General features: G+C 52.2%; 1 protein-coding gene across 2 annotated transcripts; it reads left to right on the top strand.

Moving 5' to 3' along the window:
* Positions 1 to 2256: 2256 nt before the first annotated feature.
* CCNQ (cyclin Q) lies at positions 2257 to 18172 on the top strand. Of its 2 annotated transcripts, none has more exons than XM_080652359.1 (5): positions 2257 to 2516; positions 6221 to 6404; positions 9648 to 9780; positions 11806 to 12033; positions 17690 to 18172. In XM_080652359.1, the coding sequence occupies exons 1-5, from the start codon at positions 2399 to 2401 to the stop codon at positions 17717 to 17719; spliced, it is 693 nt and encodes a 230-aa protein (XP_080508485.1). In that variant the 5' UTR covers positions 2257 to 2398; the 3' UTR covers positions 17720 to 18172. The 2 variants fall into 2 exon arrangements, with proteins under 2 accessions (XP_080508485.1, XP_080508484.1); XM_080652358.1 differs by having other exon boundaries at positions 17630 to 18172.
* Positions 18173 to 21145: the final 2973 nt, after the last annotated feature.

Genomic DNA, 21145 nt, shown 5'->3' with positions numbered 1-21145 from the left:
CAGGTGACAGGGAAGGGAGGGCCCCCTCAGTGGGTGTGCCCTGCTGGTAGGAGAGGAGGTGCTGCCTAGGGGTTTGCCGGTTCCAATGGTGGCTAGTGAATTATTCATTTGTCAACCACTGCACCCAGGCTGCCTGCCAGGAGGATGCCCCGTGACCCAGGGCTTGAAAAATTAATGTGTTCATTGAGTCATTCCCTCGACTCACATTCACGGGCACCTACTGCTTGCTGAGCCCCAGCCTCTTCACATCACAAAAGGCCCAGGGGAGCAGCGAGAGTCCCAGCTGCACTGCTTAACTGGTGCACAGTGGGCGAGGAGGTGACAGGCCGGGGCCAGAGGAAAGAAGGCTATGACTTGGGTGTGGGCACGTGTGTACACGTGTGCACCTCTCTGTCAGTGGTGGGAGTGCCTGATGGGCATGTGTGTGTTTATGGGTGAGTGCATGGAGAGCATGTGTAAAGTGCATGGATTTGGGAGGCTGGGATCCCCAAAGACCCACAGCTCCTTTAGGTGGGTGCTCCAGGCTCTCTGGGTTTCAATCTCGGGCTGGGCCAGAGGGAGCTAGGGAGAAGGATGTGAGGCAGGAATTTCTTCACTGGGCTGAGCATGCGCAAAGACCCGCAGCAGCTGGGACTCCATCATCTTCAGGGAGCTGCCCTAGGTCCTTGCCATGAGTAGCAAAGTGGTGGCACTTGAGGCTGGCGACCCCACAAGGACTGGCATGTCAGACCTAGGCCGCCCATTCAGCCTCACATTTTAGGAAGCTTGCTCGGGTGGCTGACATTGTGGGCTAAGGAGTAGCGCCCCCAAAAGATGTGCCCACGTTCTGATTCCTGGAACCTGTGAACGTGACCTTATTGGCAAAGGGGTCTTTGCAGAAGTAATGAAGTTAAGGATCTTCAGATGAGACCATCCTGGATTACCCTGGTGGCCCCCAATACAATGTGTCCTTATGTGAAGGTGGAGGCAGAGATGGGAGTGATGTGGCCACAAGCCAAGGGATGCCTGAGACCACCAAAAGCTGGAAAAGGCATGAAAGGTCCTCCCCCAGAGCTTCTGGAGGGGGCACGGCTTTTCAGGCAACAGTTTCAGACTTCTGGCATCCATAATTGGGAGACAGTAAATTCCTGTTTTTTTAAGCCCGCAGCTTGCGGTCATTTGTTTCAGCAGCCATGGGAAACAGCTGGCTGATGTGGAGAGAAGACTGGGGGAGCTGGTGGGGTGGGGGTCTGAGGAGGGGAATGAAGGCTGGGTGGGTGGGGTTGAGTGGGAGGTGGGGCCATCAGGAGGTGGAGCCTTGTCACCCAGGCAGAAGGGCTTGGGAACAGTGACTTTTCCTCTCAACTTCCCAGCTCTCTCAAATCAGCAATTATTTGACTCCATCAGAATGACCCGAGTGAGGCTGCGAGTTCCTTTGGTGCGCCAAACACACCTATAACGCCTGACGCACCATTTCCTGTTTGTGCCAGACACAAACGAAACGTGGCATGGCTCTGTGAGTTGAATACTCAACATTCATTCAGCAAACATGGAAAACTTTCTACTGCGGGCCAGGCTGGAAAGGCGAGCAGCAACCAGATCCCCAAAGGCTGCAGGGCTGCTGCAAAACAGACAAACACCCCTAACGCCCTCATTCTGCGCGCAGCACCTCCTCCGGGGCTCATCTGCACGCCAGGGCACTGAGGCAAACCTGGATTTGGCTTTTACGAAACTGACACTGAATCACACGCCATTTCCTGTTGGGAGCCGCCCAAGTCTCAGCGTGAACTCCCGTAAGCGCCCCGCGCCTAGGGCTGGGCTTGGCAGACTCTCCCCGTCCTACACTGCGCTGGGCCACCAGCCCGGAGCGACACCTTAGTCGGACCCCAGCTCAGGTGCCTGGGGGGGTGACCTCGTTGCGCCCCAGAGGTTCGGGCGTGCAGCTCCCTTAGGTTGGGCATGTGATCTTTGGGGACTGGGCTGCGGGCCCGACGTTCCCAAGGGCAGGGATAGAGGCGAATGGGGGCGGAGCGTGCGGGATCCCAGGGCGTGACGTGCTCCTGGAGGCGGGGCCTGCGTATTTCGGGGGCGGACCTAAGGCTTTCGGGGGCGGGGCTCAGGGGGCGCGGTGGGCAGCCACGGGTGCGAGTGGTCAGGCTGCAGCGGCCTCTGCGCCTGCGCCTGCCGGGGCTGGAGCCTGCGCCCGCTCCTCCTCCCGCCTTCTGCGCGCCGCCGCGCGCTCGCCCCCGGAGGGGGGGGGGACCGGGGTGGCGGGCCGTCCCGGGCGGGGCGGGGCAGGTGGGGCCGCCGGGCGGGGCAGGGCGGCCGCGCCCGCCGCTAGGACCCCCGCCGGCGGCGGCCACGCGCTGGGGACTCTTGCCCTTCCCGCCGGGGGTCTGGGGCCTCCAGGCGGGGCCCCATGGAGGACCTTAGCCAGGACAGCTGCAGAGGGGAGGACGCGGCGCCGGGCGCCAAGGGATGGCCCGCACCCCAGGCGAGGGTGCACTTCCGTGTGACAAGGTTCATCATGGAGGCAGGTAACCGTGGCCGGGAAGAGAGTCAGTCCCGCGCGGGCGGGATGTGGAGGCCAGGATCTGTGGGTCGAGGCCAGCGTTGCGGGGCCCCGATTCCCGGAGGAGGGAACCCTCACCACGCGGAGCCCGCGTGGCTGGGCAGGGGGAAGAGATCGGGCCTGAACCGGGCCTCTGCCTTCCGCCACGCCCTGGGTACTAGGCTTTGAGTTGCGAGGCAGACGCGGGCATTGTCATTTCACCACCCTGCGCTCAGGCCCAGAGATAGAAACTGGCCCCAGCTAGAAGGTGGCCGAGTCGGGGTGCCTGCAGCTAGTTGAGTGTACTGTGCCTTTTGCCACTCCTGTCCCGCAGCACACAGGGACACTGCATGGCACTTGGTTGCACCGAGCCTTTTGAGCACGTGCTTGCAGAGGCTTGTGACAAGCCTTGTTAGAGAGATCCTGTCACACCGGGGACCCAGGGCGCCCACGGTGGTTTTGGGCGCCCCTGATCCCAAGTTAGGCAATGAAACAATCGGATTCCTGGAGAGACATTGTTCAGCTGTCAAAAGTATCTAAATCAGCTGGCAGACGGTTACTTTCTATGTTTGTTACTTTGTGTGCACTTTGAGGGAGAGGGGGTTGGATGGGTCTCAAGTCAAGGCGGGCAGTTTGTGGAAATGATGCAGAACCATAATATTTCTAAGAAGAGTTGCAAAGTGTATCAGGAAGGGTGGCAGTGTCCCCTCAAATGCTCTATTCATCTGCTCCGAGGGTCCATGTAAACCAGGAAAGCAAGCTGCCTTTTGAGAGTTGGCTGCATAAAACAAGGCTTGGTGGAAGGTCAGATGCAGCAAAACCACCGAATTGACATCTCTGGGAATAAGGGGTCCCATGTAGGAACTGTTGATGTAACTGAAGTTTAAATCTTTTTTTTAAAAAAAATTATTGATTTCAGAGAGGAAGGGAGAGAGAGAGAGAGAGAGAGAGAGAGAGAGAGAGAGAGAGAGAGAAAGAAACATCAATGATAAGAGAGAATCATTGATCAGCTGCCTCCTGCATGCCTCACACTGGGGATTGAGCCCGCAACCCGGGCATGTGCCCTGACTGGGAATCGAACCATGATCTCCTGGTTCATAGGTGGACGCTCAACCACTGAGCCACGTGCTGGCCAGGCTGAAGTTTAAATCTTGAAATACTTAAAGTCTTTAGGTATCACCTTTGAAGGACTTCTCTATTAAAACATATTGCCTATGCCTTTGCCTTCTGTGCAAAGCTGAATACTGGTCCTCTGGAGATGTTCCCATTCTCAGCCCCAGAACCTGCTATTGTTACCTTATGTAGCAGAAGAGACTTGACAGGTGGACTTAAGCATCTTGCGCTGGGGGATCTATCCTAGATTATCTGATGGGCCTGATATAATCACACCCATCCTCAAAGAGAGAGGCAGGGGAGGAACAGGCAGAAGAGAAGGCCGTGTGATGATGGAAGCAGAGTTAGAAGATGCTACACTGCCTGTTTTGAAGGTAGAGGAGGGGGCCACAAGCCAAAGACTGCACGTGTGTCCAGAAGCTGGAAAGGGCAAGGAAACAGATTCTCCCCTGGAGCCTCCAGAACAAACCAGTCCTACCAAGCACCTTGAGCTTAGCCCCCCAAGACTCATTTTGGACTTCTGACCACCAGGATTGTGAGAGGGGGAAAAAGTGTGTTGTTTTAAGCCACTGAGTTTGTGGTAATTTGTTAAAGTAGCCCTAGGGAGCTGATCCAGTTTCTCAGGCAGAGGATGTTGAAGGTGATCTCAATGATTGTTGGTGGTTCTCCACCTTCTTTTAATTTACTGGCTGCCATTTAACCTTCTCTTGTTAATCCTGGTCATTTGTTTTGGTTCTCTGACCCATTGCAGTGATTTCATTAGAAGCTCTAAGGATGGAGTGGAGGGAGAGCTTTAACCCGGAAGCAAACCACCTTGTTATGTTTTTGTTTATTTGTTTGCCTGTTTGTTTTAGAGAGAGAGGGAGAGAGAGGGAGAAACATCGATGTGAGAGCCAAGCATCCATCAGCTGCCTCCTGCCCATCCCCTTCCTGGGATCAAGCCCGAAACCAGGCATGTGCCCTGATGGGAATCGAACCAGCAGCCTTTTGGTGCATGGGACGACACTCAACCAACTGAACCACCCGGCCCGGGCAGCTGTGCTCTGTTTTTTGAGTTCTGTTCCCTTGTTAGTGTGTCAGTTTTCCTCCCTGGGCCTGGCTGTGGCTTTTCTCCTGCTCTGCCTGCAGCTGCCTTTGGCAGGCACTCTGCTTGCCTTTTCTAACCTGCAGACTAGGAAACCAGTGCTGAATAAAACCTTTTTTTAAAAAACATATTTTATGGACTTAAGACAGGAAGGGAAAGGGAGAAAAAGACAGAAACATCCATGATGAGAGAGAATCATTGATCAGCTGCCTCCTGCACACCCCACATGGGGGATCGAGCTCTCAACCTGGGCATGTGCCCTGACTGGGAATCGAACCATGACTTCCTGGTTCATGGGTCGACGCTCAACCACTGAGCCACACCAGCCGGGCAAGTATAATCTTTTTTTGGGGGGGAGGGGTTAAATTGATTTTTTAGAGAGAGAGGAAGGGAGAGACAGAAAGAGAGAGAGATAGAGATAGAGAGATAGAGAGAGAGAGAGAGGGAGAGAGACAAAGACAAACATCAATGTGAGAGAGAAACAGCAATTGGTTGCCTTCTGCACACGTCCCAACTGTGCAGATGGATGGAACCTGCACCTGGTGATGTGCCCTGACTGGGAATTGAACCCTCCACCTTCTGGTGTACGGGATGATGCTCCAACCAACCGGTCCACACTGGCCAGGGCCTGAGTCTAATTTTACACTGAGTGGCCAGATTATTACGATCTCTGAACACATAATAATCTGGCCACTCAGTGTATATCCTATATAATAAAGGCTAATATGCAAATTGTCCCCTCGACCAGGAGTTCGACCAGCAGGCCAGCCAACCGCCCATGTCCCCTCCCCCTGGCCAGGCTGGCTGGACCCCACCCATGCACGAATTCATACACCAGGCATCATATATATATATACTGAGTGACCAGATTATTATGCATTCAGAGATCATAATAGTCTGGCCACTCAGTGTATATTGATCAATTGATTGGATTTGTTGGGGTGACATTGGTTAACAAACCCCAGGACTAGTAACCTCAGGACCTGTGATATCTGTCTGATGCTCAGAGGCCGTTTTTCGCTCCTGCCATCTTGGCAGGATTTTGGTTAGCTGAGCGGCGGGTGCGGTGCTGATCTCTAGTTAAGTGCTTGCTGGCAACACACACACAACAGTGAGGTGGTCCTTTCAAGATGCTGTGCAGAAGCTGCGATGCCAGAAGCTAACTGAGCAGTAGTCTCATTGCTTCACCTGTGTGGTCTGCAAAGCTGAGGCTGGGGGTGACCTGGGAGCGTGGGAGAAGGGCAGGATCTGCTGAGTGACTGGAGCTCTGAGCACAAGCCCTAGGGGCCTGTTAGGCCATTAGAGTCTGAGAAGGCTCTAAGCCCCTCAGGCCGAGGACTCCGTGAAAGACCCAGTCACTGCTGGCGGGCTCCAGGGTCTTGGTCTTGTCCCAGCAGGTCTGTGCCTTAGGGTACAACCCAGCAGCTCCCCTCACCCTGGAGGAGGGGGTGGGCACTGGGTTGAGGTATCTCCTGCCTATTTTCTCTTGGTAGGTGTCAAGCTAGGGATGCAGTCCATTCCCATCGCCACCGCCTGTACCATTTACCATAAGTTCTTCTGTGAGATCAACGTGGACGCCTATGACCCCTACTTGGTCGCCATGTCTTCCCTTTACTTGGCTGGCAAAGTGGAAGAACAGCCCCTGCGAACGCGTGACATCATCAACGTGTCCAACAGGTGACAGCTTCCGGGCCCAGGCCTTTGGGGACACTTCCTGGTTTCCACCCGATGGGGAGAGCAGAGAAGGGTCCCACTGTGCCCTTCCTGCCAGGCACTAGCAGTCAAGCTTCGAAGGAAGCACCTGGGTGGCCTTGAACCTGGGCTGGAAGTACTAGCAGCAAAGGTGGCAATTTGCCTGGCCAGTGTGGCTCATTGGTTGAGCGTTGACTTATGAACCAGGAGGCCACAGTTCGATTCCCTGTCAGGGCACATGCCTGGATTATGGGCTCTATCCCTGGGGGGAGGGGGAGCATGCAGAACGCAGCCGATCAGTGATTTTCTCTCATGATTGATGTTTCTAGCTCTCTCTCCCTCTCTCTTCCTCTCTGAAGTCAATATCTTACCTAATAAAAGAGAAACATGCAAATTAACCATCACTCTGCTACGCCCACAGCCAATCAGAGTGAGTATGCAAATTAACCCAACAAAGATGGAGGTTAATTTGCATATGCAGGTGCAGAGCAGTGTGAAGCCTGCTATGAGGGGAAGGGGGGCGGTGGAGGGAGCTACTGGAGTGGTGCTCTAGACAGAAGCGGGGACGTGCCGGCTCCGGGCGGCCCGGGAGCGGGGACTTGCCGGCTCCCGGGTGGCTGAGAGTGAAGCCAGGGGCCTATTCGTGCAACGGGCCTCTAGTATTAAAAAAAAAGTGGGCATGAGCTGGTGTCAAAAGCCTGGAGGGGGTCTGTGGGAAAGAAGTTTGGACCAGATAATGGGAAGCCTCAAACGCCAGATGGAGTGGGGAGGGGGTTGGTATGAAGAAGTCTGGGTGTCAGGGTGAGGGAGGTGAGGGAGGCATGGCTGGAGTAGAGGGAGCTTGGAGAGATGTGTTGAACAAATTCATCTGGTCCATTGGACAGGAAAGAGGTCAGCCCATCATACAGGGGAGTATATGGACCCAGCTGGGCAAACGTCTTATTTATATTTACTTATATATATTTATTTTTAAAGATCTTTTTAATTGATTATTAGAGAGAGAGGAAGGGAGAGGGAGAGAGAGAAACATTGATGTAAGAGTAAACACTGATCGGCCACCGCCTGCACACCCCCTACCGGGTATCGAGCCCACAACCCGGGCATGTGTGTTGACTGGAATGGAACCAGCAACCTTTCTCTGCACGGGATGATGCCTAACCAACTGAGCCACACCAGCCAGGGCTCCTCTTATTTATATGTAGATGGTGAGAGAAACCCAGTCAGAGCTGCTAAGGAGTGTCTCTGGCCCTAGTGTGGGCATCACCTCTGGGCCCAAGCAACTGTGTTCCTGTAGGGCAGGGGTGGGGAACATCCGGCCTGCGGGCCATATAAGGCCCATGAAATCATTTGGTCTGGCCCTGCCAAGGCATTAGGGCTGAGTTAATGAAATGTTTGACCGAATAAAGCAGGCTCATTTAAAAAAGTATTTTTATTGATTTCAGAGAGGCAGGGAGAGGGAGATAGAAACATCAGTGATGAGAGAGAATCATTGATCAGCTGCCTCCTTCATGCCCTACACTGGAGATCAGCTGCCTCCTGCATGCCCTGCACTGGGGATCAAACCCGCAACCGGAGCATGTACCCTTGATTGGAACCGAACCCGGGACCCTTTAGTCCGCAGGCCAATGCTCTATCCACTGAACCAAACCGGCTAGGGCTAAAGCAGGCTAATTTTTAAGTGGATCATTTTGTATGGCCTGTGAATGATGTTATAAATATCCACATGGCCCTTGGCAAAGAAAAGGTTCCCCACCCCCTGCTGTAGGGGAAGGATGTGGGGTCCAGCCAGTGGGCAGGCTGCGTCCAGGCCCTCAGGACCCAGGAGAAAGTGATTTATGGAAAGTTACTGACTAGCGGGGCCTCATAGCCGTTCCAGGAACTCTAATCATTAGGGAAGAAAACTGTTCTGTGCTGTTTCTCTTTTAATAAACAGTTTAGAGAAAAAGCACTCCCCACCCACTAAAAGCGTGGCAGGTTCACAGTGTACCTCAAAAGACTAAGAGGAAAACAGGAGAGGGCAGCAAGGAAGGGCAGCAGGAGTCCACCCGTAATTGCCAGGCCCCCAGCAGGGAGCACTGGCAGAGGGGAAATTGTATTGATCGCTAACTAGACATGGGGGCCAAGTGGGGTTCTGTGGGAGCTGGAAAATGAGTGAGGAACTAGGAAGGATGAGTCATTGGCAGAGAGGTTTTTAGTGTTTTTTTTTTTTTTTTTAGAGAGAGTGGAAGGGAGGGGGAGAGACAGAGAGAGAGAGAGAGAAACATCGATGTGACAGGCACATTGATTGGTTGCCTCCCACATGGGCCCCAACCAGGGCCAGGGATCGAGCCTGCAGCTGAGGTATGTGCCCTTGATTTGAATCAAACCTGGGACCCTGCAGTCCGCAGGCCAACACTATCCGCTGAGCCAAACCGGCTAGGGCCAGAGAGCCTACCTTTATACATTTAAAAAAAATATTTTTTTATATTGATTTCAGAGAAGAAGACAGAGGGAGATAGAAACATCAATGATGAGAGAGAATCATTGACCGGCTGCCTCCTGCACACCCCCTACTGGGGATCCAGCCCACAACCTGGGCATGTGCCCTTGACTGGAATCGAACCTGGAACCCTTCAGTCCACAGGCCAACGCTCTATCCACTGAGCCAAACCAGCTAGGGCCTACCTTTATACTTGACATCTTGCTGGGTGATATGGGACAGCCCATCAGGACTAAAACTAGAAACTGGCTTCTCTCTTCCATTGGTTACTGTTTTCATCCTGTACATTAGACTGTAGATGAAGAACAATTTATAAAAACAGAAGTAACCCTAGCTAGTTTTGCTCAGTGGATAGAGCATTGGCCTACGGACCCAAGGGTCCTGGGTTGGATTCCGGTTAAGGGCACATAACTCAGTTGCAGGCTCCTCCCTGGCCTGGGCCCTGGTTGGGGCACGTGAGGAGGCAACCAATCAATGTGTTTCTCTCACATCGATGTTTCTCTCTGTCTTTCCCTCTTCCACTCTCCCTAAAAATCAGTGGGAAAATATCCTCAGGTGAGAATTAAAACAACAACAAACAACAACAAAAAAAACCAAAACAGAAGTAGAATGCCACTATGTTAATCATACAGCAGAAGGATATTGGAGTTTAGATCTGGACATCACGTGACTTCAGGGATATCACGTGACTTCAGGGACTGCTCAGGGCCACTTCCCTGGCTGCCGTAAGCACCACCATTTCTCCACAGGTACTTCCACCCGGGCAGCGAGCCCTTGGAGCTGGACTCCCGATTCTGGGTGATCCGGGACAGCATCGTGCAGTGCGAGCTCCTTGTGCTGCGGGTACTGCGCTTCCAAGTCTCCTTTCAGCATCCACACAAGGTACGGACCTCTACGTTCTTTATACCAGAAGTGCACCCATCAAATCCTTGAGAGCACATGGGGGATGTTAGAAGGGCAGGGTCACAGCTGGGCACCAGGGCTCCCGATGGCACGCAGTGACTGGCTCAGGCAGCCTCTCCTGTCCCACTCGTGGAGTTTTCTGAGGTTCTGCCTTTCTGCCTGCTCAGCTGTGGCCACGAGCCGGGATGCGGGCTGTCCTCTGAAGCCCTTGACGATCCCGTGACCCACATATACTGTGCGCTCAGTGAGCCACACGAAACAGGGTTGGTTTGTGACCTGCTAGAGTTCCTGTCCCCAAGAGCTGCTGCTCTGCCTCGGAGTTTGCATCCAGTTCAGTTTTTTTTTTTTTAAAATTGATTTTTTAGAGAGAGGAAGGAAGAGAGAGACAGAGAGAGGGAGAGAAACGATGTGAGAGAGTCACATCGATTGGTTGCCTCCCACATGCGCCCCAACTGCCAGGGATCGAACCTGCAACTGAGGTATGTGCCCTTGACCACTGTGCATATCGGCACACTTTTGACTGCTAGAACAAATAAATCCCAACAGAAGAACTGTTTCAAACAGCAGCAAAAAGAACACGTTAAACCCTTAAAGCACTTGGACATTGTGGGTGGGGGCCGGGGGATTGTGGGGCTCTGTGCCAGGATTTTGTTTCTTTGTAACTGAATTTTTATTGAGGTAAGTGTAGATATATAAGCAGTTGGAAATAATACAGAGACTCCCCATTTAAGATAGACACTTTGCCCAGTCTCGCTGAATGGAAACATTTTGTAAAACGAATACAATGTAGCAGCCGGGGCGTGGACATTGCTACAGTGCCCTGGTTCCTGGTGTTACCTGGTCATTACTTGTACTGCGCTGGTGCCATACAATATAATTTATGCTCATGTGTCATGTATCCACCACCCCAGTTAGATACAAAATAACTCGTATCACCTCAAGGATCCCTCATGTTGCCCTTTTTTATAATCTCACCCCTCCCTTCCACACCACGAACCTACTCCTGGAAACCCCTGACGGCAATTTTGAAAGTTGAGTTTCCTGGCGCCGGCTCGATGCAGGGGCAAGGCAGGAGGGCCCCTGGCTCTGCCAGGCAGTCAGAGGGCAGAGTCTCGGGAAGAATAGCACCCGCTGGGAGGGGGGCCCAGTGTGAAGTGTGACCTGCGAGCGAGCCATGCCTTTCCCTGCCATCGGGGTCAGGGAAGCGGTGGGTGAGACCCCTCCTCCAGGTGCGCTGGAGTCCCACAGGGCAGGACTTACTAGTGTGTTCAGTTGAGCAGGAGGTTCAGGCAAAGCAGCCGTCTCCCCAGGGCGGGAGCTGACATAACTGAACTGGAAGTTCATTGACGAAGAGCTCACAGCCATGGGCGCTGTTGCAAAATGCAGTCACCTGTCTCTAGTTCCCCCGAAAGCAGGGTCCTGTCTCGGCTGGGCACATGGGCGCCATGCTCTGTTCTGTAGATGAGGGTGCTGTCTCCGGAGCTTATGTTTGAGGGGGGTACGGGGGGGGGTGGGCAGTGATGCCGACAGTGGCCAGAGCAGGGCCATGCTATGGAGAGGGATTTTGCGGGGGTGGCCGTTAAGAGTGGTCCAGGCAGGTTACAGGAGTGGGGCCTGGGGGACAAGCGTGGGTGGGCACATGGGGACTGGGGCAGGAGTGGAGATGATTTCAGGCTGAGGGATCAGTGGGTGTCAGGGCCCTGAGGTGGAGGCACCTGGCGGTCAAACACAGCAGGAAGGTGGGGTGCGGGCGACGAGGCCGAGAGGGAGGCCGGGCTTGGATGCCAGCAGAAGGCACTGGGGGCTTTATTCTAAGTGACACAGAGCACCACTGGAAGGTTTGCTCAGGAGGGGACTCGGGCCCATCTGTATTTTATATACATTGAGACAGCTTTCGGGAGAGTGGCTGGCGGGCAGCGGCAGCGCAGTGCCCCACAGTGAGGAGGCGGGTGACTAGGGGCCAGAGCCCTGTGAGCCAAGAGGCTGACTGGCGTGTCTTTGCAGTACCTGCTCCACTACCTGATTTCTCTCAAGAACTGGCTGAATCGTTACAGCTGGCAACGGACCCCCATCTCCGTCACTGCCTGGGCCCTGCTGCGGGACAGCTACCACGGGGGGCTGTGCCTCCGGTTCCAGGCTCAGCACATAGCGGTGGCGGTGCTCCACCTGGCCCTGCAGGTCTATGGGGTCGAGGTGCCCGCCGAGGCCGAGGCCGAGAAGCCATGGTGGCAGGTGAGGTGACTGCTCAGTGCACTGGCATGTGTCCCCCTTTCCTTTGCCTAAGGACTTTAGAAGTCCCTGTCTCTTTGTAGCGATGATCCAGCAGAGAGATGTGGGCCACTTGGGAACACCGAAGCTTGACAATGCCCTGTCATTCCTAAGTCGAAGGCAGGGACGCTCCCCTTGGCAATGAGGGCGTTTGGGGCTGGACCATTCTCTGAGCTGAGGCATCCTGGGCACTAGGATATGGAGTAGCATCGCTGGCCTCCGCCCACTCAGAGCCAGGGGCATCTCCCCACTAGTCGTACCAACCAAAGATGTCTCTAGATATTGCTAAGCGTCCCGGGGTAGGGGTCCCCCTAGTTGAGAATTACTGAGCTCAGTCAAGCACTTTTATTGAATGGAGTGGAAGCTTGACATAGGTCAGAGGTTAATAAACTTGGCTTCGCATCAGAAGTATGGGGGGTGCTCTAAAACAGCGGTCACCAAATGGTGGTCTGTGGACCACTGGTGGTCCATGAGGTCTGCAAGGTTGGCGACTGCTGCTCTAAAAAGATGGAGGGATGATGGGTAGGTAGATAGATGATGGAGAAAGATAGATAGAAGATGGATAGATGGATAGATCGATTAGATAGATGAATGATAGGTAGATAGGTAGAGAGCTAGTTAGATGGATGGATGGGTGAGTAGATTAGCTAGATGATAGACAGGTAGAGAGAGACGAGATGATGGTGGGTAGGTTCCCCTGCCTCCCCTAGACCTGCAGAATCCAAAGTGATATTTGTAGAGAGCAAGGTGACATCTGTCCATCAGAAGGGCTGTAGTCAACGACTTCTGCCCTCTGTCAGATTTCCCCTGAGTGGTTCCCTTATTTTAGAATGGGATTTTGAGACCATTTTCTGTTTTTTTTTTTTTCTTTCCCATACTTGAAGTCTGCTGCTCCTCTCTTCATAACACCTCATTGTCTAGCCTTGGTCTAAAACAAGCATGTCAAACTCAAAGGCTAACACGGGCCAAATAAACAAGGTTGAAGTGTATGTGGGCCACAAAAAAATAAAAGCTTCCATTTTCATAGAAACGTAAATTTATTTCGAGAGAGACACACTGAATACAAAGGGCTGAAATACATGAGTCGTCGTTAACATAAAATGATAGAACATTTTAATAAAAAGTAATATTTTTTCTTGAACATTAACTTACCAGACACTGAATAACTGCACAAATTAGTAAGTGTCACACAAATAAACCTATTTTTCTTGTTCTCCGAAAGTGAAATATTTTCTGTTGCGCACGCCAAACAAGTTAGTCCAAGACTAATGAGGGGGCCATCGGCTGCTAAAATATTCGCTACTAGTATGAGTGGAGAGAAATGGTGCACCTGCGTGTAAGGCGCATAAGGGAAATGAATGCAACACGATTATAGTCATCAGTCATTAGCGAACGTTGTAGTTTGTTATTAATATTCTATAATAATAAAAGCGTAATATGCTTATTAGACCGTACGTCCTTCCGGACGAAGCCAGGGCTGCGAGGGCCTAGGAAAGCCACCACAGCTGCGAGGACTGAGCCCCTTGCACAAATTTCGTGCATCGGGCCTCTAGTTATGTATAACAGGATATTGTAAAAATTAAGTTACAAAATTTTTATTAAAACGTTTCTTACATACCATTATATTGGCTACACTGCAAATATATTCGTTGTGGGCCGCATGCAGCCTGCTGGCCTTGAGTTTGACATGCTTGGTCTAGAATAAGGTTCTATGTAAGCAGAATTCGAGGTAACCAGAGGTGTCTCCTTTTGGTGTACCTTCCTCCTGCACAAATCCACAGTGGCCAGAAGTCTTCTAAATGTGTCATCGATGATCTATTTCCCATAAGGGAGTGTGCCCCATGGGTGCCGTCCTGGGCCAGCTACTCACTACCCCTCTCCCCCTTCTCCCCCCTTGCAGCTCTTGGCTTACATGGGGTCTCCCCCTTCCTGACACTCCCTCCCCGTGTGCAGTCTGCTTGCCCTCCATGGGAGTCCACAGTTTTTCCTGCTCTTTGCTCTGCTGGCCTTTATTGTCTATCGAATTCCCCCCACTGCCCCTCGCCAGACTATAAGTGCCTGGAGGCCAGGGGTCTTGTCTGCTTTATCAACTGCCTCGTGTCCAGTGCCTGGACCTGGCACATAGTAGGTGCTCACATGTCTGAACAAATGTATCCATAGTCTGATCTTGGGCCAGATGCACCCCCATAGCATGGCAATGGAAGGGCATCTGTATGCACAGAAAGTATTGCTCCACGCATGGGCTTCTTAGGGCTCCCAGATCCCATGCCTGCAGTGTCCCTGCTCTGTTGCAATCAGGTGGTGGCAGAGGACCTGCCAGTCCCTGGCCCTGTTTTCTCAGGGCACCTGGTGGGCATGGAGGCCCCAGTCCCTCAGCTGCTTGGATCTGCAATGTCACTGGTTTCCACTGTCCCTGCGTCTCTCCTCTGTGTCTGCCTTCCTGCATTCCTTCCTCTTCACATGCTCCTGGCCGTCCCTGGGCGCCACTGTACCATCCGCCTTTGCTTCAGACTCTCGCTTCATGCTCTAGGCTCTCGCGAGAGAAAGGCGCCCGGAAGCGGTTCCACTAGGACCCTGTTTTCTGGGCACCACAGACTTAACCAGTAATTGTTACAACTGGGAAGAAGCGGTTTCTTCGGGGTGGGGCGCTCAGGTTCACCCAACTCTTCACCTTTTCTGGATGATTCCGGGCCTGGTGCACTGTGTGCATCCTGTGGACTCAGCGAGCAGTGAGCGCCAGCTCCCCATGGCGCCTGCCTGCCCCGTCCTGGCACTCATGTCTGATCTGTAAACACTTTCTCTGTTCGCATGCTCTCCGCCGCCACTGTTTGCAGCAACCGCCTCTCTGTTGTCACTTGTCTGCTGGGGGCTGGGGCTCCGCCGTGCAGTCAGGAGACTTAGCAAAGCTTGACGCGCTTGCCCACCAGAAGCCTGCGCTCGACGGTGCCTGTGGCCGCCGGCGTCTGTGCTAGGCCGTGTCCAGCCTCTGGGTCCGTGAGGCACCGCCTCCAAGTTAGTATGTGGGATTACGTGTCAGTTTCTGTCCTCTTTAAGGCTGCATACTAGGCCATGGTCTGGGTGGACCACATTGTATTTGGCCAGCCCTCCATGGAGGGACGCTTGGGTGGCTTCCAGCTTTGGGCCCTGGACTACTTTAGTTATTTTATTTTATTTTATTTTATTTTATTTTATTTGCCTCAAAAAGTGACATTTACTCAAAGGAAAAGAAAGAGAGAAAAAAAATGACAAGATGTCCATCCCTTGGCTCCCTTCTCTCCCCCCTCCTGCTCCTCCTCAGCCTGCCAAGGACTGAGAACACTGGCTGGGATGAGGTAGCAGGCCAGCCCCTCTCAGATGAGGTCAGCAGCATTGAGGGGCATCTCCTCGATGGAGGTGTAGAGCAAGCATGTCAAACTCAAAGGCTAACACGGGCCACATAAACAAGGTTGAAGTGTGTGCGGGCCGCAAAAAAACAAAAGCTTCCATTTTCATAGAAACGTAGGTTTATTTTGATAGAGACATGCTGAATACAAAGGGCTGAAATAAATGAGTCAATCACTGACATAAAATAATAGAATATTTTAATAAAAAGTAGTATTTTTTCTTGAACATTAACTTACCAGATACTGAATAACTCTACAAATTAGTGTCACACAAATAAACCTATTTTTCTTGTTCTCCGAAAGTGAAATATTTCCTGTTGCGCACACCAAAGAACTTAGTACAAGACTAAAGACGTGGCCATCAGCTGCTAAAATATTCGCTGCTAGTATGAGTGGAGAGAAATGGTGCGCCTGCGCGTAAGGTGCATAAGGGAAATGAATGCAACACGATTATAATCATCAGTCATTAGCGAACGTTGTAGTTCGTTATTAATAATTATGTATAAAGGAAGTTATGAAATTTTTATTAAAACGTTTCTTACATACCGTTATATTGGCTGGGCCGCACAAATATTCGTTGTGGGCCACGAGTTTGGCATGCTTGTTGTAGAAGGTCTCAATGTCTCGAAGAGTCCTCTTGTCTTTGGTCCTGGACTACTTAAAAAAATTTTTTTTTATTGATTTCAGAGAGGAAGGGAGAGGGAGAGAGAGAGAAACATCAATGATAAGAAAGAATCATTGATCGGCTGCCTCCTGCATGCCCCCTACTGGGGATCAAGCCTGAAACCCGGGCATGTGCCCTGACCGGGAATCAGCTGTGACCTCCTGGTTCACAGGTCGACGCTCAACCACTGAGCCACACCAGCCGGGCATGGATTACTTTTTAAAGGTCACTTCTCGGCTTGAGGTCTCCGGAAGTACACAGGTAGTGGACCCTGCCAAGCAAAACTAAAATGAGTGTACAGCCCTAACCGGTTTGGCTCAGTGGATAGAGCGTCGGCCTGTAGACTGAAAGGTCCCAGGTTCAATTCTGGTCAAGGGCATGTACCTTGGTTGTGGGCACATCCCCAGTAGGGAGGGGGTGTGCAGGAGGCAGCTGATCGATGTTTCTCTCTCATCAATGTTTCTAACTCTATCCCTCTCCCTTCCTCTCTGTAAAAAAAAAAATAAATCAATAAAATATATTTTAAAAATAAAATAAAATGAGTATACATAGGGCGGGTGCAGGAGACACGGGGCGCAGCTTCCAGGTCCCGGCACTGGTGTGACAACACGCATGGGCGCTTGCCCTCAGGAAAGCATCCCGGAGCAGCAGTGTGCAGGGACCTTCCTGGGAGTGGGTCCTGCAGGCCTGGAGCGCCCACGTGGCTGGCCTCGGCCTCAGTCTCCAGCCCCTGGAGGTCAAGGTCATAAGTTGGGCCCAACCCCCCTCCCCCTCAGAAAGCACTGTCAGCATAGACTACCTGCAGGGCGCTCGCCCAGGCTAACCAAGGCCTCCTCCTCAGGCAGCGCTGCCAGGTACCTAGAGGTCAGGTACCTAGAGGTCAGGTACCTAGAGGTCCCTCCCAGGAGCTGAGGGCCAAGGCCAGAACTTCCCTGGGAACATGCAGGGTCATCCCTGAGCTGCACCCCATCCTTGATTTGGGCCCCTGGGGACGCGCCTTACAATTTTGTCACCTCTCCGGCACAGTTAAGGGGATGGCTGGTCCACCCTATAGAGAAGGGGCCAGCCTAGGTTGGGGTGGGGTCCAGGTGACCCAGCCTGCTTATTTCTGGAAATGGACGCCCACCCCTTTCTCTCTTAAGATGCCCAGAGACCCCCCCCCCTGACCTGAGGGGGCCCGGACGGGGATGGTGGGGAGGCAGGAGCCTATGCTCTGGGCCCAGCTCTATGACCAACTGCCTGTGTAACCCGGGACAGGCCCCCTCTCCTGTTGGAGCCAGGTGATCACCCAGGCCTTTTCCATCTGGAGTGTTCTCTGCTTTGTGATCAACCTCGGCAGGTGGGGACTGAACTGGCTTTGCAGCGAGCCGCCGTCACCTCCAATAGAAAGTCCTTGTGCCGTCTCCCGACCCCCCTCCCCGCCCCCGTGCAACGCGACTCGACACTTAGCGGCAGGAGCCTCGGTTCACACAGAGGGAGTCTAATCGGAACCTGTTTTCCTTCTCCTTTCTAGGTGTTTAGTGAAGACCTTACCAAGCCAATCATTGATAACATTGTGTCTGATCTCATTCAGATTTATACCATGGACACAGAGATCCCCTAAGGCCCTGGTCCAGGCCTGCCCAAAGAGAAGCCTGGGACGCCCGGCGGCCAGGGGGCGGCGCCACCACATCGCCGTGACCGCCGGTCCCCAGAGGACTGGCTGGGAGGACTGGTTTTGTGCTGCTGGAGACGGGCCGGTGAAGGCGATGACATGCTGCCACTTTGATTCTCAGGCTTTGACTGTCCCCGGCAGCCATGGTCCAGATGGTGAACGGGAGCAGCACCTCCCGCGGGCAGGAGCGTGCTGTGGGCGGCTCTGAGGCGTCCGGGTCTGCTTTTGTCCTTTGAAAGGACGTAGACTACAGTCGAGGTTTGGGATCAGTGGAAGGAAAATCAAAGAACGGATGGGACTGTGTACCCCAGGGGATTTTTTTAAAGGCCAGATTTATAGAAAGTATGAATGAATTAACATAGAGGAAATTTTATTTTGTTTAATAAAAGATATGACAAACCCACAGAGTTTCTTTGCTTTGTAGTCAGTGCTGCTGAGGGCATTTAGGGGTGCTCTCCTGGCTTGGTTTCCCCTCAAATGCTCTGCTGTCCACATGGGATTGTTCCCGGTGCTCCTGAGATGATCCTGGGGCAGGCCCTGCATTGCCTCCTGAGGGCATGATGGCAGAGAGCATACCCATGTCATGCTAGTGTCTTAAAGGAGCCTACGTGTCATCACTCCTCCTCCACTGGGACATTCACAGGACTTGGGCTTGGCAATCGTCCTGCTTGGTGGAATGAGCATACATTTTGGAAAGGGGGCTTAGGGATTATCATTTGGGTTAAAAAAAAACAAAACACGCCAGATCTGACTAACATATAAGTAGGAAGTTATACACTTTTTTCTAAGCATTAATAAACTTTTTTTTTATTTTATTGATATTTTACAGAGAGGAAGGGAGAGGTATAGAGAGCTAGAAACATCGATGAGAAACATCAATCAGCTGCCTCCTGCACACCTCCCACTGGGGATGTGCCCACAACCAAGGTACATGCCCTTGACCGGAATCGAACCTGGGACCCTTCAGTCCGCAGGCCGATGCTCTATCCACTGAGCTAAACCGGTTTCGGCGGCACTAATAAACTTTTATTTTTTAATCACCTGAGGATATGATTTTTAAAAAATATATATTTTTTTGATTTCAGAGAGGAGGGGAGAGGGAGAGAAATAGAAACATCAATGATGAGAGAGAATCATTGATCCGCTGCCTCCTGCATGCCCCACACTGGGGATGGAGCCCACAACCCGGGCATGTGCCCTGACCAGGAATCAAACCGGTGACCTCCTGGTTCATAGGTCGACGTTCAATCACTGAGCCATGCCGGCCGGGCAAACTTTATTATTTTTTAGAGAAATTTTAGGTTTATAGAAAAAATGATCAGAAATTACAGAGATTTCCCACATACCTTTGTTTCTTTCCCTCCCCCCCCCAAAACACACACACTGTTTCCCCTCTTATTTCCTAGTACATCTTGCACTGGTGTGGTACATTTGTTACACTTGATGAGCCAACATTGATACATTATTATTAAAGCCCATAGTTTACATTAGGGTTGTAGATTCTATGGGTTCTGACAAATGTATACTGACATGTATCCATCATGACTGTATCATACAGAAGAGTTTCACTGCCCTAAGAATCACCTGTGCTCCATTCGTCACTACTGCCCTCCAAGTCACTACAACCAGTGATCTTCCAAAGCTCTTATGCTTTGTCTTTCAGAAGTTCATATAGTTGGAATCACAGAGTATGTAACCTTTTCAGATTGGCTTTTTTCACCGAGCAGGAAGTAATAAATGTTTAATGCCAAGATACCGAGTCTAGATGGGGAGTCTAGAGAATCGCAGAACCATGGCACCCCATCCCCATCCCAACTCCCACGCAAAAGGCACCTCTTTTTTTTTTTTTAAATCCTCATCTGAGGATAATTTTTCCATTGATTTTTAGAGAGTGGAGGGAGGGAAGGAGGGAGAGAGAGAGAGAAAGAGAGAGAGAGAGAAACATCGATTGGTTGCCTCCTGTACTGCCCAGGGCTGGGGATCGAACCTGTAACAGAGGTATATGCCCTTGACTGGGAATTGAATAAGTGACCCTTTGGTCTATGGGTGGATTCTCTAACCATTGGGCCAGATGGGCCAGGGAGGCACCTCTTTTTAAAAATAAATATGTTTTTATTGATTTCAGAGAGGAGTGGAGAGGGAGAGAGATAGAAACATCAGTGATGAGAGAGAATCATTGATCAGCTGCCTCCTGCACGTTCCACACTGGGGATTGATCCTGAAACCCGGCCTGTGGCGTGACAGGGGTTGGTGCTCAACCACTGAGCCACACCAGCTGGGCTCCCGCTCCATGAAGGACGGCTCTTGGGTGCATTAGAGAAGCAGACCAGCCTGGGTTGTTCTCCCTGGGAACCCCCACTGGGCTCAATGCACACTGGTGGGACCATCCTATCAACACATGATGGCGTAGGGTCTGGGGGACTGTCCCAGGCACTTCCCTTCATTTGGGAGGTTGTTACCAGGGGAGTGTGTGCTGTGGACACTGGCTGCCATGGTCTGTGGCGCCACTGGTGTGGGGATGGCTGGAGCACCTGGAGCCCACCAAGGTGCTTTGGAGCTCTCCTCCCTGGTTGGGGGCACAAGGAGGGGTCACACACTCGTGAGCAGTCAGGCAGTGGGGCTTGCTTGAGTTTACGAAGTGACCGTGCTATTTATCTTCAGGGTCAGGGATCCAAGCACGTGTCCCCTTTTCTTCTGTGTCCCTCCCACATGTGTACACCCAGCTTCACTGGGAGCCCTTGGAGCACAGGGCCGGTACCCAGGCTCAGGCCCCAAGGTTGGGACTCTGTGCTTGGAGGGTAGCAGGTGAGGGGCCCAGCCTGGCAGGCCTCTGAGGACAGCCTCAGTGCTCTTGCCAGTCCTTTCTGCTTCGGCTGTTTAAAAAGCACTCACATCTGGCTGGCATGGCTCAGTGGTTGAGCATCGACCTATGAACCAGGAGGTCATGGTTCAATTCCCAGTCAGGGTACATGCCCGGGGTTTTGAATTTGATCCCCAGTAGGGGGCAGCCGATCAATGGTTCTCTCTCATCATTGATGTTTCTCTCTCTCTCCCACTCCCTCTCCCTTCCTCTCTGAAATCAATAAAAATGTATTAAAAAAAGAAGAAATATGAAACTAATTTAAATAAGGTCAGCAGTGAGAGATTGAGAAGATTGTCTAGGACCAGAAGCTCCCAGGAGCTTTTCAGTCCAGAGCACATCTTCATGACTGTAAAGTGATAAATGGCTGAGCCTTACTCTGCATGTCAACCTGGTAGAAGGAAGAGGGCAGCCAGGTCCTATGAGGGACTTGGCCCATCTCTTCCTTTCCAACTGTGATGGAGTGAATGGTGTCCCCCAGAAGAGGTGTCCACATCCTAACCCCTACGGATGGG

The sequence above is a fragment of the Plecotus auritus genome (genome assembly GCF_963455305.1).
Source record: "Plecotus auritus genome assembly, chromosome: X".
NCBI classification, from domain to species: Eukaryota; Metazoa; Chordata; class Mammalia; order Chiroptera; family Vespertilionidae; genus Plecotus; species Plecotus auritus.
Note: the sequence above shows the minus strand (reverse complement) of the source record. Positions and strands in the feature narration are given on the sequence as shown.

Bases quoted from the DNA above. Each gene is read 5' to 3' on its own strand.
- CCNQ (XM_080652358.1), top strand. From the start codon at position 2,399: ATGGAGGACCTTAGCCAGGACAGCTGCAGAGGGGAGGACGCGGCGCCG. The intron at 6,405-9,647 runs GTGACAGCTTCC...ATTTCTCCACAG, and splicing joins ATCATCAACGTGTCCAACAG to GTACTTCCACCCGGGCAGCG. The intron at 9,781-11,805 runs GTACGGACCTCT...GTGTCTTTGCAG, and splicing joins CCTTTCAGCATCCACACAAG to TACCTGCTCCACTACCTGAT.